The 18,836-nt window shown below is 39.8% G+C and overlaps 1 protein-coding gene across 1 annotated transcript in view; it reads left to right on the plus strand.

Annotated features, from left to right (window-relative positions):
* mta3 (metastasis associated 1 family, member 3) overlaps nucleotides 1-18,836 on the plus strand; it is a 68,328-nt gene that overhangs the window by 35,873 nt on the left and 13,619 nt on the right. The window contains exons 7-13 of the mRNA XM_060940214.1: nucleotides 6,446-6,548; nucleotides 6,824-6,923; nucleotides 7,049-7,237; nucleotides 13,430-13,504; nucleotides 13,605-13,663; nucleotides 13,775-13,896; nucleotides 18,395-18,552. Coding sequence (XP_060796197.1) covers nucleotides 6,446-6,548; nucleotides 6,824-6,923; nucleotides 7,049-7,237; nucleotides 13,430-13,504; nucleotides 13,605-13,663; nucleotides 13,775-13,896; nucleotides 18,395-18,552 — 806 coding nt within the window. The remainder of the gene's footprint in view (nucleotides 1-6,445; nucleotides 6,549-6,823; nucleotides 6,924-7,048; nucleotides 7,238-13,429; nucleotides 13,505-13,604; nucleotides 13,664-13,774; nucleotides 13,897-18,394; nucleotides 18,553-18,836) is intronic.

Here is an 18,836-nt window from a genome sequence, read left to right on the forward strand (position 1 = left end):
TTTCTACTTTTCTAATATTCTTATGCGGCTATTGAAAAAATGTACGGTCTGACAAAGGGAAGGTCGCGGGCACCCCAGAACCCCCAGCCCAGCTACGCCCCTGAGGTAATTAGCTAATAGTTTCAGTATAAATACACAAGTGATTATTTTTTAAAAATCGTATTTAAAAAAAAAAAAAAATTGTTCAGTCTTCAAAAGCGGCATGCAAATGTAACGCGTGCAGACATGTCACTTATCTACGCCGACTCACGTAAAATATGTTGTTTTGAAAGAGATAAAATAAATCACAATTCCACCTTACCTTTGAATAGTTTTAGACCAAACTTTGTCGCATCTTTAGTGCTTTTAGGAACAGCATTTTCTTTCATAATTTGTAATCCTTCCTCACCTAGAGTGATCCAGCGCTTGGCCACCATTTTGCTGCTCAAGCTGATTATCGAGAAGTACTCCGAATCTCTCGACCAATCAGCATGCAATTTCCTATAATCACCTCTGTATTTATACTAATATAGGATATTGGTGAACTCTTGATGTAAATGGTTAAAGACTGGCCTGCATTATGTACACTACCGTTCAAAAGTTTGGGGTCACCCAGACAATTTTGTGTTTTCCATGAAAAGTCACACTTTTATTTACCACCATAAGTCGTAAAATGAATAGAAAATATAGTCAAGATATTTTTCTGGCCATTTTGAGCATTTAATCGACCCCACAAATGTGATGCTCCAGAAACTCAATCTGCTCAAAGGAAGGTCAGTTTTATAGCTTCTCTAAAGAGCTAAACTGTTTTCAGCTGTGCTAACATGATTGTACAAGGGTTTTCTAATCATCCATTAGCCTTCTGAGGCAATGAGCAAACACATTGTACCATTAGAACACTGGAGTGAGAGTTGCTGGAAATGGGCCTCTATACACCTATGGAGATATTGCACCAAAAACCAGACATTTGCAGCTAGAATAGTCATTTACCACATTAGCAATGTATAGAGTGTATTTCTGATTAGTTTAAAGTGATCTTCATTGAAAAGAACAGCGTTTTTCTTTCAAAAATAAGGACATTTCAAAGTGACCCCAAACTTTTGAACGGTAGTGTAGTTTGAAAATGTGAAGCATGCCAAGAATAGTCCAAAAATCCACAGAAAATTCATTGAACACACTGATTATTGCTAGCCTGTGTTCTGTTAATATTGCAAAGGCTATTACTTTATTGTTAGAATTTGACCCACTTGTATTCGACACCCACTCCACCTTTTCCCAAATTGTATTTCTGACTCCATAATCATGACTCTATTATTCATACTGTTATGCATATGTGGCAGTGAGTGATGGAAATATTTTTTTGTTGGCCAGATTTGACAAGTGGGTCATTCCGTGCCAACTCACCTAAATTTCAGGAACTCCCCCACATCACCGTCTCAGATTTTACTCAAAAAATTCTCTAATCAAGAATCATATGTTTGTACCACACATGCAAAATATTAGCCCCCAATTATATTGTAGTTTTGGAACTACAGGCCTTTGAAATATTGATGTCAAAACACCACATGTCGAAATTGGCTCTTTCCCCAACTTCAGAGACCCATAACTTTTTATTGCAGCTATCTAGAAAGTTGTGTGTGCAGATTCTTACTGAATGATACCCACTCTTTTCAAATCTGTTGCCAGAAAGCCTCTGAAGGACATACTTTTTGCATAATAGGAAGCCAAAAATGGCATTTTGGCCAAAATCGCTTAAAATTCATTAAAACTCAAAGGGGCCTAGTAGAAATATGAAACTAGTTAGATTTTTTTCCTCATTACATAGTAATTGTAGGGTTGTTATCTGTTCACAGAAACATATTTTGCAATGAAAATTATATTCCTGAATTTTTAAAAATTTTTTTAACATCTTACGTCCTTTCCGAGGGGGCTAAAATAGGGCATTTTTGCCATCTTATTTGTTAATGTGGCTAGGGGTTTAGGATCTTCTAGTTTTTTGTGAAGATGCTCTCATATAAGATGTAACTACTCCCTGATTTTTTTTTAACAAACGCCCCTTGCTTCATATTTTAATAATTTTTTTTGTACATGGACAGTTTCATCATTTTTCACTTTTTTCCACATTCAGAACTCTGTAACTCTACATTGGAAAATTCCTACTAGCAGCTATTTCAGATTTACATACACTGACATACAAATTTTCATATTTTAGTAGTAGTCTGCCCAAGAAATTCATATTTTTCTTTCTATTGGGACCTAAAAACAGCTATTTGGCCAAAAATGACAAAAATGTTGACTTGATATTTTTCAAGTTCTGGAGGGAATGGGCTATTTTCCTCATAAATTAAAGATGTGGTGACTTTTTCTATCCTGGAACAAGATCTCATCACAGCTTCTGCCCAATTGCACCCACTCAGCTGGAGATGAGAAGGGTTTCTTCTGATGTGGTACCATCATCGGTAGTGGACATAGGACCTGAAACCACACCAGTTTTACAGTCCCAGTTATAGGCCCCAAGCCAAATGTCCCAATCTGCACCAAATATGTACCAGCCGGGCAAATATATTGCCTGTGTTTATGACAGAAAATGGTACATTGGAAATATTGTCACCAGAAATGAAGAAGAAAATGATGTGTATGTCAATTTCATGAGACAAGGACGAGGCAACACAAAGATGAAATGTTGAATGTTGAAAGATGAATGTTGGGTGCCTTTGCTTCATGTCCTTTGTGTGGTAGAGGCCCCAAACATAAAAAGTGGGGGACGCCATTACCAACTAACAGAGGATGACTTCAAACTTGTGAAAGACTTAAGTTTTAACTTATGTACTACTAGATGACAGTTTATGAGTGTCTTAGCACATCACATGAAACTGTACTGCCTGTGAATGAATTACCCATTATCACGGATGCCCATATTTGACTTTAAATTATGTACAAATCTTGTGATGTTTTTCAACATCATGATCATGGATCATTGAATGTGTTAATATGTAAATAAAACCTCATTGCTAAATGTTTTGTGCTTACACAACCTTGAAGTATATAAAAAATACTACTCCAGAATTTTGTTGTTATTTTTCTATATTTTCCAAGGATATTCAACAAAAATTGCAATTATACCTAAAATTTTCTAATTGCAAAAAATAATATACAATACAGAAAAAGTTGTTCAGGAAATGTGTATGCCTAGATTAGGTTCTTATAAGCCTTAATTTGTGTGCAAAACACCCCTTCATTATTCCCTTGTTTATTAAAAGCTGCCCAGCGTTTTTGTCATTTTTGGCCAAATAGCTGTTTTTAGGTCCCAATAGAAAGAAAAATATGAATTTCTTGGGCATACAACTACTAAAATATGAAAATTTGTGTGTCAGTGTATGTAAATCTGAAATAGCTGCTAGTAGGAATCTTCCAATTTAGAGTTACAGAGTTCTGAATGTGGAAAAAAGTGAAAAATGATGAAACTGTCCATGTACAAAAAAAATTATTAAAATATGAAGCAAGGGGCGTTTGTTAAAAAAAATCAGGGAGTAGTTACATCTTATATGAGAGCATCTTCACAAAAAATTTGAAGATCCTAAACCCCTAGCCACATGACCAAATAAGATGGCAAAAATGCCCTATTTTAGCCCCCTCGGAAAGGACGTAAGATGTTAAAAATTTTTTTTGTAAATTCAGGAATTGAAATTTCATGGCAAAATATGTTTCTGTGAACAGATAACAACCCTACAAATACTATGTAGTGAGGAAAAAAATCTAACTAGCTTCATATTTCTACTATGCCCCCTAGAGTTTTAATGAATTTTATGTGATTTTGGCCAAAACGTCATTTTTGGCTTCCCATTATGCAAAACGTATGTCCTTCAGAGGCTTTCTGACAACAGATTTGAAAAGAGTGGGTATCATTCAGTAAGAATCTGCAAACACAACTGTCTAGATAGCTGCAATAAAAAGTTATGGGTCTCTGAAGTTGGGGAAAGAGCCATTTCGTCATGTGGTATTTTGACATCAAAATTTCAAAGGCCAGTAGTTCCAAAACTACAATGAATTGGGAGCTAATATTTTGCATGTGTGGTACAAACATATGATTCTTGATTATAGAATTTTTTGAGCAAAATCTGAGACGGTGATGTGGGGACCCTTAGGTGAGTTGGCACGGAATGACCCAAGTGCATTGCAGAGCTCTCATGGTGGTCAGTGGCCATTTGTCTCTTGGGGGTCACCATGGGTTTGTGTCCTGTAATGAAAAGTGGCAAAAAGTCTGGACAATTAAGAGTACCTGAAGGAAACCATAAACCTTAAATAAGATCATGAATCAAAGTTTTATTTGTTAAATTTGCAATGGTGCCATTTCATTTAATTTACAGTGCCATTATCAGTCTCAGTCAGGTTTATGGGCCTCCGCTGGCTGCTTTTGTATCCACTAATCTAAGTAGAATAGAAAATAATCATGATATAAGATGAGAATTATGACACAAAGGTTAATAAAGCATGCCACACACTGTCAGGGTCCTAATACATTTTTTTTATTATGAAAAATTTTTTTAAAGGGGAAAAAAAAGACATGAAAGAAGAAGGGAAATGTCATTGTCTCATCAGTAATTCAGTAATAGGTATTATTTTTTTCGCGGTCCAAATCCTGCTCTCTGATTGGCTGGCGAGCGGGTCCCGGTTACGGACCTCTGGCGACTTGCTCGTTCACAACAACAACAACAAACACAGTAGTATTTTTTGTCAACATTTATCTTTTTTTATAATATTTATTTATAAGATTATCAAAAATCTTACAAATTTTTACCAGCATTTCTCAGGAGAATAGCATTAATTTTACAGCATGGATAGCGATAACGACAGTGTTCACAGTGAAAGCGAGTTTTACGACCCTGAGGAAGAAGAAATAAAAGAGAACATTTCAGGAGAAAGCTAAAAACCTGTAATTTGCTAACACCGAGCAAAAACATGGCTGAATCCTGAATGACTCCTATTTGTATAAATAGGGGACTACATAGGTGGCAAAATGTAGTTGGTTTTTTTTTTCCTGCCATGGAAGTGCACTTGTATGCCGAGGAGAAAGCAATTTGCTTTACAGCTGTGAATGAGGATTCAAAATTGCGGCTCGGCTCGGTTTTCCCTTTCGGGCACTCTCGTTTTCTGTTAGAATTTGGTAAAGAAAAAAATAAATATATTATTTACCAGCTTAAGGTTGGTCCGTATGGTGAAATACCGTGACCTCGGCCTTGAATACTGACTTCGACCCAGAGGACCTCGGTCAGTACTTTCAAGACCTCGGTCACGGTATTTCACGATACGGACCTCCCAGCTGGCAAATAATTTTTTTTTTTTTGCAGTGCGGTTTTCATCAAATCCTGCACTCTGATTGGCTGGCAAGCGGGTCCGTATCCTACGGTACGGACCTCTGGCAACTCACTCATTCACAACAACAGCAAACAGTAGCATTTTTTTTTTGTCAACATTTATCTTTTTTTAATAAGATTTATTTATAAGATTATCAAAAATCTTATAAATTTTTTGCCAGCATTTCTCAGGAGAATAGCATTAATTTTACAGCATGGATAGCGATAACGACAGTGTTCACAGCGAAAGCGAGTTTTACTACCCTGAGGAAGAAGAAATAAAAGAGAACATTTCAGGAGAAAGCTAAAAACCTCTAACTTGCTAATGCCGAGCAAAAACATGGCTGAATCCTGAATGACTCCTATTTGTATCAATAGGGGGCTACATAGGCAGCCAAATGTAGTTTTTTTTTGTTTTTTTTTCCCCTGCCATGGAAGTGCACTTGTATACTGAGCAGAAAGCAATTTGCATTACAGCCGTGAATGAGGATTCAAAATGGCGGCTCGGCTCGGTTTTCCCTTTCGGGCGCTCTCGTTTTCTGTTAGAATTTGGTAAAGAAAAAAAAATGTTATTTACCAGCTTAAGGTTGGTCCGTATGGTGAAATACCATGACCTCGGTAAGTACTTTCAAGACCTTGGTCACAGTATTTCACGATACGGACCTCCCAGCTGGTAAATAACATATTTATTTATTTTAGGAGTAGTGACGATACTCACAAAAAATATTTTGTGGCATAATTATTGCAACAACAATAGTATACAGTCATATCCATTCTTACTCAGCTTGTCCTTAGAAGGAATCGAGGATCTCTTCCTCACTTTTCTCGCCTTGTAAGGCCTTTCTTTGCCAAGTCTTTTAGAATTAAGCTCAGGCTGATACTTTGTCAACACTTTGACTGTGGGAAGTTTGATTTAATAAATCACCAAACAAATGAAAACTCTTGCTAGGCTGAATTTTTCTGGAAGTGTTTAGAATGAAAATGAATAAATATTTGGTCATTGAAATCTATTGCCGTGCTCTTTTGGGATATTTTTATTCTGGGGGAGTACAAGCTTTTCATAACTAATGATTTGGATAGTTACGTAAATGAAACTGTTCTCCTCCAACCAGGGGAAGCAGATGACAGAGACCAGTCCAAGCTGGAGGTCAAGATGTGGGACCCAGAATGTCCACTGACCAATAAGCAGATAGACCAGTTCCTAGTGGTGGCTAGGTATGTGTTCTGGCTCATATGAAAATCAATCCTTTTGTTAATGAATTAGCACTAACAAATGCTGGTTGTATTGGATATCGAAGCATCTATAGTTAAAATGTGTTGTTTTTAAATAATTGTAACATACAATCATAGGAAACGTGTTTGTCATTATTCTGCCTCCTATGGGGGGGGGAGTATCAAGGTTAATTATAAAGCTATGTGCCCTGAATTAGAATGTTTATAGGCTGAGATGCTATTGATTATTATAATGACTGTAGTTATTGTTTGTGCAGGGCGGTGGGCACCTTTGCTCGAGCTCTGGACTGCAGCAGCTCCGTCAGGCAGCCCAGTTTACACATGAGTGCTGCAGCAGCATCGCGGGACATCACACTGGTACCATCCTCAGCAACACTCAGTTTTATAGCTCTCCATCTCTCTTTTTTTTTTTTTTTTTGCCTCATTAATTTTGTTTGTGTGCGCGATTCTTTTTCTTTTATCCATGTGCTGACTGTGTGCAGTTCCATGCCATGGACACTCTGCACCGGCATGGCTATGACCTTTCAAGTGCACTGAGTGTTCTGGTGCCACAGGGAGGCCCTGTACTTTGCAGGGACGAGATGGAGGAGTGGAGCTCTTCCGAGGCTAATCTGTTTGAGGAAGCGTTGGAGAAGTACGGCAAGGATTTCAACGACATCCGGCAAGACTTTGTGAGTACAAATCATAACGCGCATAGATTGCCATATAGGGGTGTATAGGAAAGCAATACAACTCCTTAAAGAGCAAGCAAAAGCTGTGTGTCAAACTTTTTGTAGCCAGTAAAATAAATTCCAACGAACCCCCTTAGTGTGGATTTATTTTGTGAACATTATTTAGATTGTTCAAATATATATATATATATATATATATATATATATATATATATATATTTTTTTTTTTTTTGTACCCATAGAACTTTCTCTTACTGAAATTTACACTGATGAATCAACTCGGCCCGGCGTTCTTGGATCCCTAAATATAATAACTTTTGACGATGTGGGTTGTGATTTCCTCCACTGTAATGAAATGTAAAGATTTACAGACACCCAGGCTATGCTTCACAGATCCCTAGGGGTCCCCGTATGCCATTTTTGAGAGCCAGTAGGGTAGTGAAGTGAAGAAAGTGTGAAAATGATGGTTAACGTTAGGGGTGTTCACACGGCACATATTTGCATCGATGCTGCACCGATCTATTTTGTTGCGATATATCTTAAATTTTGTGGAGTGTTCACACGTCACAAACCTGCTTACTAGAGAGAAGCGTGTTAGTACCGGTGCAGCCCCACTTGCGGTCACACAGCAGTTTTTGCGACCGTGCTATACGATAGTAATAATGCGGAAATGAAATATGTGTATGCGTGAAAATGTACTTCCTTTTCCCAGTTGTCATGGCATCACCAAGCGCCGGGAAAACAATGTGGATGAAGACACCAGTGTTGCCAGATACTGCTGATGTTTTCCAGCCCAAAATATGTTCAAATCCGCCAAAATGCACTTAAAACCGCCCAATCTGGCAACACTGGAAGACACGCAGTTCTGTTGTTGTTGATATTCGCCAGTTTGGAAGCGCAAAATACCAGGATGCAAATTATGCAATGCCCGTATGTAATCAACTCTCCTCACGCGTAGCGAGTCTACCCCTGTAGCGTTCAGACGTCCCATTTTATATCGGTGCTGCCCCGCAAACTAGCATTTACTCCGGAGTAAATTTCTTAAACCACCTCCCAAGCAGGGTTAGATTTGCACCGGTTTAAGCAGCTTTCAGGGGCTACACCAGTATAACTTTGTACCGTGTGAACGCTCTACCGGGGCAGCCCCGGTGCTACACCGGAATAAAAGTTGCCGTGTGAACACCCCTGTTGTCTCTCTGTAGAGTTAGGGGTCAATCCATGTGACCTCACCAAAGGCCTCCCAAATGACTGTCAGATTTGCTTCATACTTTCTCAGATTAAGGTCCTTAAGGCCTCTGCATGCTCTTGCGACAAGGCTTTCGCAGGTAGCTTTTCGCAGACAGTTGTAATTTATCGTTGAGCGGGGAGTAATAGGCGTGTGTGATGTTATTCACCGCCACAACGCAAGGGGGCGCGAAGTCACGAAATCGCTAGGAGTAGTTGGTGGGTGTGGTTAGTGGAGCGTTTATCCTCCGGTTACTTATACTGACTAGAACTGGAGTCGTATAGATGTACGTACTTCCTCACTTCCTCGATCAACCACTCTTCGTGCTGCTCCATCTTCGCTCGTGTTTTTAAAAATGCCGGTCGTGAAAACAAACCAAACCGGGAAAGTAGGGAAGCGGAAGTGCGTGTACAGCGGATGTAGAGTGGACCAATCAGAGCCCTCTTGTCTGCGACGCTGTCTGCGAGGCTTCTGTGGTGGTCACAATTTTTGGGAGGTGCGCGCAGAGCGTCTGCGAAGGTGGGGGGGCTACGCAGACGCTATCTGCGACGCTATCTGCGAGGACTGGGTTGTCAGCATAAATTGGCCTTTAGTCTCATTAAACATTGCACAGAATTTCAGCCTTAGAGCTTTGTTAGTTTTTGAGATATAGGGACATGAATAAGGGGGTGTGGCTCGAATTTTACTGTAAAAACGAGTGCTATAGAAAAAACTCTGAAGTTCATTAAGCCGTAACCGTTGACCTATTTAAGCATGAAATTTTCAGGAATTATTCTTGGTTACAAGGTGTCTTTTAAATACTGAAAATGAACATCCACAGTTGCATCTTTATCATTTTATGTACTGTAATTTTTCTTGCGTTTGTGCTTTGGAGTATTTTTGGCCCTCTGTATCTCCACGTTTAAACATGTTGGAGCTTTCAAATTCTGGTATTTATTTCTCATATTATAGTACTGTTTTGCTAGCTAAGTATTTGTCTAAAATAGAGCAAACTTTCGGAGTTATCAACCATTTAAAAAAAAAAGAAAAAATCATTTTGTGCCCATGTTTTAAATGCATGTTTCTCACATATGACACGGTCTACTATAAAAAGAATTATACCACTGGAAAGCGCAGGTCTTATTTAGCATAGGCACAAAATATGAAGTTGGTATCTTCAGCCAAACTTTATTAAGTATGCCTTGTTTTACTACAGACAGAAATGTAAAACGGAGGTACACTTCTTATAATACAGTTATAAAACTATATCAGAGCGCTAATGTGTATTTTATGCACAGGTGGACAAAGTACCCAACTTCATTACTTCAGTCAAAGTACAGATCCCACTGGTCAAATGTTACTCCGATACAAGTGAAAGTTGACCAGTCAAATGTTTACTTAAGTTAAAGTACTGAAGTACTTACTTTTTAAAAATACTTAAGTATTAACAGTACATTTTTCTGTCAACGCATCATTGAGTCGTTGCCACAGTGCTTACAAAACCTAATGCTGTTACCAAAGAAAGAAATGTGAATTCACAAAATGAACGCATGCTGTGCATCTTGGTGTTTTAATGTTAAGCTAGCTAGTCAGTGAAGCTCCACCTGACACGCTAGCAAACTCTTTTCAAACTCAAAATCATATTGGGTAGCTAACGCTACTAGAAAAGAAAGATTTCTACATTCTGTTTATTTGACAAGATTATGCTAAAACATATTTCTCATGGATGCAAACGGTGCGCCTTTTGGCGGATGCCGCCTTTTTCACGGCTGTCTGGGGGACTTGTGTGAATCGTGCAGATCCGATGAGTTTTATTTTTTTGCGGGGAGGGGGCGTTGGAGTGTCTGATTTATAATTTCATCAAAGTAAATTCTGTATTAAAATTACTAAATAAGCAAATGCTGTTACAGTCCATGAAACATAGGAAGTATAAGTATGAGAAGAAAACAGTGAATCAGAAAGCTGCGCACGTAAAGCCAGTTGGCTGCGCGCCATTATCTGCTGCTGGCTGCACTTCACTGCACGCGCAAGGATTTCCATCAGTCCAACGTAAGTTACGTAATTGGCTTTACGTGCGCAGCTTTCTGATTTACTGTTTTCTTCTCATACTTATACTTCCGATATTCTCAGCTTTTCATCGACTGTAACGGCATTTGCTTATTTAGTAATTTTAATACAAAATTTACTTTGATGAAGTTATAATCAGACACTCCAACGCCCCCCCTAAAAAAAAAAAACCTCATCGGACCTGCACGATTCACACAAGTCCCCCAGACAGCCGTGAAAAAGGCGGCATCCGCCAAAAGGCGCGCCGTTTGCATCCATGATTTCTGAAAGGACTTCAGATAAGTTAACGTTATTCATGTTAGCGTAACTCCGTTTTTACATGCTAACTGTGTCCAAGTTAACTAGCTATTTGTTAACGTTAGCCGTGGACAAGGCGACGGCAACTTAGTGGCCAAATCCATAGAAAGTCATTGGACTAACCAGACTGCACAGCTATTGTGACGTTATTGCTAGCTCTAAAAACACAGACAACTTCATTGCAAGCTTTCTCTTGGAATAAAACGTATATATACCTCAATATGCTTCCGCAGGTTGGGCGGTGAGTTTTTGTAGGCTGTGATGTGGTTCGTTTTTGGCAAACATTTTAAAACAAAACGAATCCGTAATCCTTTCAAAAAACTGAAACATGGGTTCTAGGTATAGTCATGAGCGTGTTCATTCCCCAGAAGAACCGCCTCTTTCCATTCTGCAATCAACTGATCGTGTTCAAATAACGCTGCTGAGAAATCACTGAACTTGATTTTATCCAGTCTATGAATGTGACGTGTCCCTAGTGATTACTGACAGGCTGTCTCAGTGTCACCTGGGAAAAAATCATCACATTTTAGAAAAGAGAAAAAAAAAATCCACTTTCAAAGCTGCTTCATAGTAATGAGGACTTTGATGGAAATGTAGTGGAGTGAAAAGGTACGATAGTTTGTCTTTCAAATGTAGTGAAGTTAAAGGCATAAGTTTCCAAACTAGATAGAACTCGACACCAACGGCATCGATGGGGATGCCTCTGCCTGGTAGACTACACGCCTTAAGTTGTGATTTGGGGATGGACATTTGACCTCACAGTAATCTTGACCTGTGACCTTTTAACCTCAAAATCTAATCAGTTCATGTTTGTCCCAAAGCGCACAAATGGTGAACGTTTGGTGAAATTCCTTTCATTAGCCTTTGAGATATCGTGTTCACAAGGTTTCGGGACGGACAGATGCACGCACGCACGGACGCATGGACAGACGGACAACCCGAAAACATGATGCCTCCTGCACCTTAAGGTGGCGGAGGCATAAAAAAAAAATCCTCAAGTAAAGTACAGATAGAAATGTACTTAAGTACAGTACTCAAGTAAATGTACTTCGTTACTGTTCACCTCTGATTTTATGTCTAAATATTCAATTTATCTTTATTCTATTATCCCCAGTTCTAAAATGTAGACAAATTAGTTTCAGCAAAACCGTTTTCAGGCAGGAACATTTTCTGAAATCTGGTGATTAGAGGCGGATTTACCCTAGGAGGTAAATCCGCCTCTAATTTAAGTTTCACTTAGAAACTTTTAGAAATTTAAGTTTCTAAGTGAAACTTTTCCAAATGGGTTAATCCAGATAGAAAATCTGGAGTGCATGCTCATGTGTGTGTGCTTCAGTTTCATGGTCTGGTGTGAGTGGCTTTCAGGCTAAGATCAAGATGGACAGTATTGTTTTAGCTCTCTGGGAAATGACTTACTTTCCATTTGGGACTTGGCATCTAAAGGGAGAGCTGCCCTTGGCTTGACCTGCACTTGGAGAAAGAAGGCATCAGGTGATGACTCAAGTGTAAATGGTTATTCAGACACTCATGGTTCAATAGCTGAAATGGAATCATGAGTGCTGTTCACAAGAATAATCCCACGGAGATGTTATTGTCTCAAAGTTCTGTTGGCCTTTGGTGGGATATGCTGGAGATTGCCTTTGAAAGCTAGAGGCTTGGCGTCTATCCCATTGTTGCATGTTTTAACCCCCCCCCCCCCCCCCCCCCCCCTTTTTTTTTTTGTTTATGAGGGCAGTTCTGTTCGTAAAATGAGAGTTGAACAAAATGCCAGGCGAATGGTGCTCTGCTCCAATCGAGGAATGATTGATTTAAAAAAAAAAAAAGCCACCTTATTAAATGACTAACCATGTACCATATTTTTAAGATACAAAACTGTATGATCCGTATGTGCCGAGCCACACCAAGACTAGATTTGCGGGTACACAGCAGGGATGTTATTTTGAAGCTTCAGGAGTTTTGTCCTTAATCAAGCTTGCAGACTGATGAGTGCTCTCCTCTCAACGTGCACTCCGCCACATCAGGCACTCTCTATCTAGAGTTGGAGACCCCGTCCACAAGATGTGTGATGTAAGGGTAGAATTTTCTAGGCTTTCACATTGTTAAAGATACTGCATTAAGGTCCAGCTTGTGGGTTCTGACAAATCTCAACAAAGACGGGTGTAATTTCTTCTGGAACACAGAAGTGGAAAAAAAGGAGTAAAAAAGCCACATACACGCTTTAATATCCTGTGTGCAGTCTTACCAACGGACCTTGAAAGAAACTTCAGTGTCGTCATCCTCTTTTTGCCTTTCGAATTAAGTGCCAGTGGTACGGCTGTACATTAGGATACATTGAAGTGTCTTTTTTTAGCATTCATCCTCCAGGCATCTGCCAAAGACAGGTGCTCATGAATAAATGTGTGTTTCGGTATGCACAGCCAGACATTCCATGTGTCAGAGTAAGCATAGACATATAAAGGTATTTTGAGGACATTACAGGCTGTCGAGTAGCGGTGCTAAAGTGAAAGCAGGCACATAGTTCACCAGGGACAGACAAAGACGTTTGTGTATGTGCGTGCAAGATCACTACCATGGTAGTTCTCATGTAATTTCTTACTCTTTGCTTTGTGCCTGCTTTATTTCAGCTCCCATGGAAGTCCCTGACTAGCATTATTGAGTATTACTACATGTGGAAAACTACAGACAGATATGTGCAGCAGGTAAACGAAAAGCACTGAAAAAGTATGACGTTATTGTAATGTTGAGAGCATACATTACGGACTGTACACATGGTGCTAAATGTTTTATTTGTCGATTCAGAAGCGACTGAAGGCAGCTGAAGCAGAGAGCAAACTGAAGCAAGTCTATATCCCCACATAGTGAGTTGAACATTGCCTTCCTTGCCTTGCTTTCCGATTCCTCTTGCTTTATTTTCCTAAAGCAGACAGTATTTATTCACTGATTTATAACGTGACTTTTAAATTCTGCAGTAACAAGCCGAATCCCAATCAGATCTCCGTCAGCAATGGCAAGATGACCACCATGAACGGTGCAGCCGGACCGGGCGGGTACCATGCAGCCAGTGGGGGCCGTGCATGTGAAAGCTGTTTTGGTGAATATCTTGTATCTTATGACTTAACTTTCTTTAATTACAATCAGGAGTCCCCAGAGTTCACTTAAAACATGCCATGCCCTCTAAAACTACAAACTTTTTTGTTCTTCATTCAGTTAAGAGCTGCACACATTTCTAGGTCAAAGTGACCTTGCAATCAAAATTATCCTCAAGGATCTGAAACAATCAATCGTGACCATTAGTGATAAATCCTGAGTAGAAGAACAAGTGTGTGTCTTGCATGTTAAAGCAGATACACAGAACCTTTATTTTTAAATAAATTTCTGAGTGGATAGTATCTCCATCCTTGACTCTTGTATGCTGCATTAATGAGAATTAAAAAAATATTTTCGAGAGTTAAAATTGACCGCAAAGTTGGCATTCGAGCTGCCTCACTGAGCCAGCCAGCCCTGAGTGCGTGACGTTACAGCGGTAACCGGTTTTAAGGCCGAGGTCTTTGACAGCTATAGACCAAAGTTATATAAATAAAAAATGTATGGTGAAAGTAAGAAATACTGTTACCGACTTGCTCAAGTAAGACTGATTTGACTTCACTGATTGTGGGTTGACTCTCATTAAAACAGGATAGGTGTTATAACTTATGCAACATGCATGCATTTTCACTGATAAAACGTAAAAGGCTAATTAAATAATCAAATGAACTGAGACGATCACATTTATGAGTAGCACGCTGTGTGAGCACAATCGCGATCAGGCACGTTAAAATGTAAACTTTTCTAGAATTTCACCAAAACTCATTGAATTTTCAGCATTGTAAGAGAACTCCCTAAAGTATTATTCAGCAAAACCCCAGAATGATAGCACAAATCTAGAATTTTTAACAGAATTTTAGTTCTTAAAATTTAACGTAATTATGGACGTCACGCGTAACATTTACACCCGTGAAAAATCACTTTGAATGCTGTTTTGAAAGTTTTGATCAAATATTCTCTATAATAAAAAATCGCTTAAATATTATAAATACAGTCTTTTAATGTATCAAAAAATAATTTTGATAAAGCAAGGAAATTCGGAAGAAAATTAGTTTTTTCTTTTGCTTGTTGTGCGCGTCACGCTACCAAAATCTAACTAACCCCTTCACGAACAATTCCAACTTTCATGGACTTGTAGCGCGAATAAACCTTTCAAAAAAATATATAATACTTCTCACCCAGTAAATTAGCCCATGTTTACATTAGACCGTATCAGCGGATCATCAGATTAACGTTTTTAAAACGATTAGTGTGCACACAGCAACACCAATACACGATTTGCGTGCACACAGCAACACCAATACACGGATACGCTCGGCTCCGCAGGCATCCTGCGCTCCAAATTACTCCGCCCTGAACAGCGAGTGCCCTCTGGAGGGTGCGCACTCCGGCCCTGCGCAGCTCACAGAGCGCGCGAGTGAAGTGCACAAGCAGTGATTCGGGACTGAGCCGCTGTGTGTGTGATCCCAGCGCATATCACTTACCACTTGCAAGTGGAAGGATGGCAAGCCTAAAGACCATCATAACTACACAATGGGCAGTATTTGCATCAGTATTTGCAGTATTTTCATACTTTTATACTCTTTAATGAAAGGTGATACAAGGCGGAAGTCCGCGCCGTTTTTCAGCAGTCGCGTCACATGACCAACGCCAGCGAATCAGGAAGGTGGATGTCACAGTGACGTTGTCCAATGAGACGCCAGCTAGAGTTCAGCACAGTGTATCCGCGTATTCTCAATGTTTACACAGCACCGGAGCTGACACGATCTGGATTGAATACGTGGACGCTGGCGGATTCCCGTTTCCCGGCGTTTCCAGGCGGTTTAATGTAAACGGACAGTGCATCCGCGAAGAAAACGAGACAGATACGGTCTAATGTAAACGTAGCCTTAGAATCCTGGTGATTTATATCCTCGTAGCTTCAGTAGATCTAGAGATTTAGTCGATTTAGTAAATCCCAAACGCTGTGAAACACGCCAGCCATCTATGGTGAGAAGTGCTGCTGTAGTTGAGAAACTCTCATTTCTCCCGCTTCCAACTAACTCCATGACCCATACCAAAATAACAATGTCACGCTCATCACTTAAGGATGATTTATGCCAAGTTTCATGGAAAAATACAGCGAAATAAACTTGCTAGAAGCATTTTTCAAAATCCCAAACATTATGAAACATTTCTTGTAGGGTTTCAGGTTACAAATTTCGAGAATAGAGAAATTGCGGCGCAAAAGTTTGCCACTAAACTCGCGAAAATACTCCATCCTAGCGAGTTTCACAACCGAACTAGGCTACGTGACAGTCCGTGACCACCCAGGAATGTTCTAGAAGGTACGCTTCTAGGCACGTGCGATCGAGAAAGACGCCACGTGAAGGTAGTAAAGGTAGTATTTCCACTGTCTTATGACGTTTTTGCTTGTTTTAGCGCGATAAACAATGCATTATGGGTAATCATTAAAATGCTGATTTCAAGGTTAAAATGGGTAAAAACAACTAATTTATATAGATATTGTAAAAATTGTGCCTAATAGTTATTTCAGTACATAAAATCAAAACCTGAATTAAATTTTTTTCCCTATGTTACACCATTGTGCATCTATAGCATGCTACTCATCATTCTGAAGCAAATTAAATAATCTTATACCGCTAACTTAAACACACAATACAAGTTACATGTATTAATCTAAATGCAGGTAAACAACGTGTTGTTTTGTATCCAAATGAGAGTCGGAGCTTACCCGTCTGTGTTCTCGCTTCTTGAAGGCCGATCTTGTGGCCGATTGTTTTGAAACAATCTGACTTTCAGTTCTTCGTTCAATTCTCTGTTCATTCGCTTCTTCCACGTAAGGGTGAGATGGCAGCAATATCCAGCAGAGAAATCAGACGGCTGGTCCACTCATTCTCTATACTGAGTACTCCACCACTACTGCCCGGCTCAGGCAATTACTAAAACACGGAACGGGATGTCACCGGTTTTAGCAACAATCGTGGGGAGGTCACTGCCCGAGCGATACGTCACGTCCCGTTCTGTCCCGGGTTTTACCAACAACCCTCGGCTCACACTCCAGGAGAACTGGTACAACTGAACTTTAAAAAAAATAATAATAAATACTTGTAGTTTTCTTTAATTGTTGGTCCTGCACCCTCTTTCAATACGGGCTTATAGCCAACACTCCTCAATAGATCAGAGATCTCGTACGAGTCTTCAGTAAAATGTGCAGAGCAGAGGAGAGACCACTTCATAGGTGCCCATATGTGCCCGTGAACAACTCGCAAAACGTGTCCAAATCTTTGCAGTTTGAACATTCTTGGGCCATGAATGCAACGTAAATCCACCTTCTGTCATGTTGCTGCACCCGCCAGCAACACATCTACCTGGCATGGCGATAAATTAGTTCAAAATGGAGGATCGGAGTTGCAGTCAGCTCTGTGTTTTAGTATAGCGGAAATGGCGATGAGACCGATAGACTTCCTGCTGTGACGTCAAGGTCATTCACTCAGACCGCTACCTATTAGCCTGGGAAATCCCATGCTGCTTTGCACAATCGTTCCGATCTGAAAAGACAGCATGGAAACTATGGTCTAAAGGCTCACCTGAGTTAGGGAGCCAATCAGAGAGTGGGGAGGGGTGGAAAGACGGTGACGTGTACTACTCGACAAACGGAAGCTTGTAGTTTATTTGGGACTGTTTACGGATCACATTTAACATGGCGGCGAGCGATACGAACCAAACTTTCGATCAAGCTTTGTCTTGCACAAACGGCAATAATCGTTCGGTGCCATTGTTTTCCTATTTTTGTTTTGCCTTCTCTTTCCTTCTCTTCTTCGCCTCTTCGTCTTCTTCGTTGCTTTAACTACGTCACCAGGTACAACTGCCATGATTGGCCATGGGCTGCATATACGCCAAATGATAGACATTCGCAACGTCCAATAAACGGCCGTTGACAATCGTAAACCACACCTCCCCTACGAGAAATTCAATAGGCGGATTCCAGACCATATTTCACTTGTGATATGGTCTGGTGTTAACCAGACTAGCTACCTATATGAATCACTTTAATTGTAAAAATTACTGTACTAGATTTATTGTTAATGCTTAAAACTATTCCTGTGCCATTCTTGAGGTCTCAAGGCATTTATAAATGAAAGTGAGGCCATGGTTCTGCGTATCTCCTTTAATAGTTCTTGGACCTTTCGATGATGATCAGATGTTTCTAAGAGCAGCTCTTCACAGTTGCCAATTCATTAGTTTCACATATCTGTGCGTGAGTTTAGTGCTTCTTTTTTCCATTAGGTTTTCACTTAAGCTCTGAAATCTAATAATTATTCCTTATAAATTCTTCTGAAGTTTATAATGTTTGCCCTTTGAATATGAATTGACACGAGTTTGTAGTTTGAAATTATTGTACTATTCTTGTCCTACAGTCTTCAAGGATTTCCTTTTACAAAAATAAAATCACAAATTTTGTCAGTGTGAGACTGTAGTGACCGTCTCTTTTGCCTCCCTAGCCATGCAGTCTCCTCAGTGGTACTCGTGGGGTCCTCCGAACATGCAGTGTCGTCTCTGCGTCTCCTGCTGGATGTACTGGAAAAAGTATGGTGGCCTTAAGATGCCAAGTCGAGCTGAGGGAACAGAGGAGAAAACGCCTCCAAGCCCTGCTTCAAATGTAAGCACCTGCTATCAATGTAAGCACCTGCTATAGTCAGGGATGAGTGTGTGTGCAGCTTTTAGAAGCCAGTAATTGATGATTGAGGTGTCCTGATGATCTCTCAGAAGACAGCTAGAGATGGGTTATTTGGACCACACGCAGGATGAAAAACACTGAAAAGCTCCTTTATACCCTCTCAGACATATAAGTCTTAGTGCAGTTGGCATTAGGTTTGGAAAACGGTGCAAATGTGGTTGTCCATTTGAATAAAAAAAAAATTTAATCAAACGACTTTTGAATTA

This window comes from Neoarius graeffei, chromosome 14, assembly GCF_027579695.1.
Source record: "Neoarius graeffei isolate fNeoGra1 chromosome 14, fNeoGra1.pri, whole genome shotgun sequence".
NCBI classification, from domain to species: domain Eukaryota; kingdom Metazoa; phylum Chordata; class Actinopteri; order Siluriformes; family Ariidae; genus Neoarius; species Neoarius graeffei.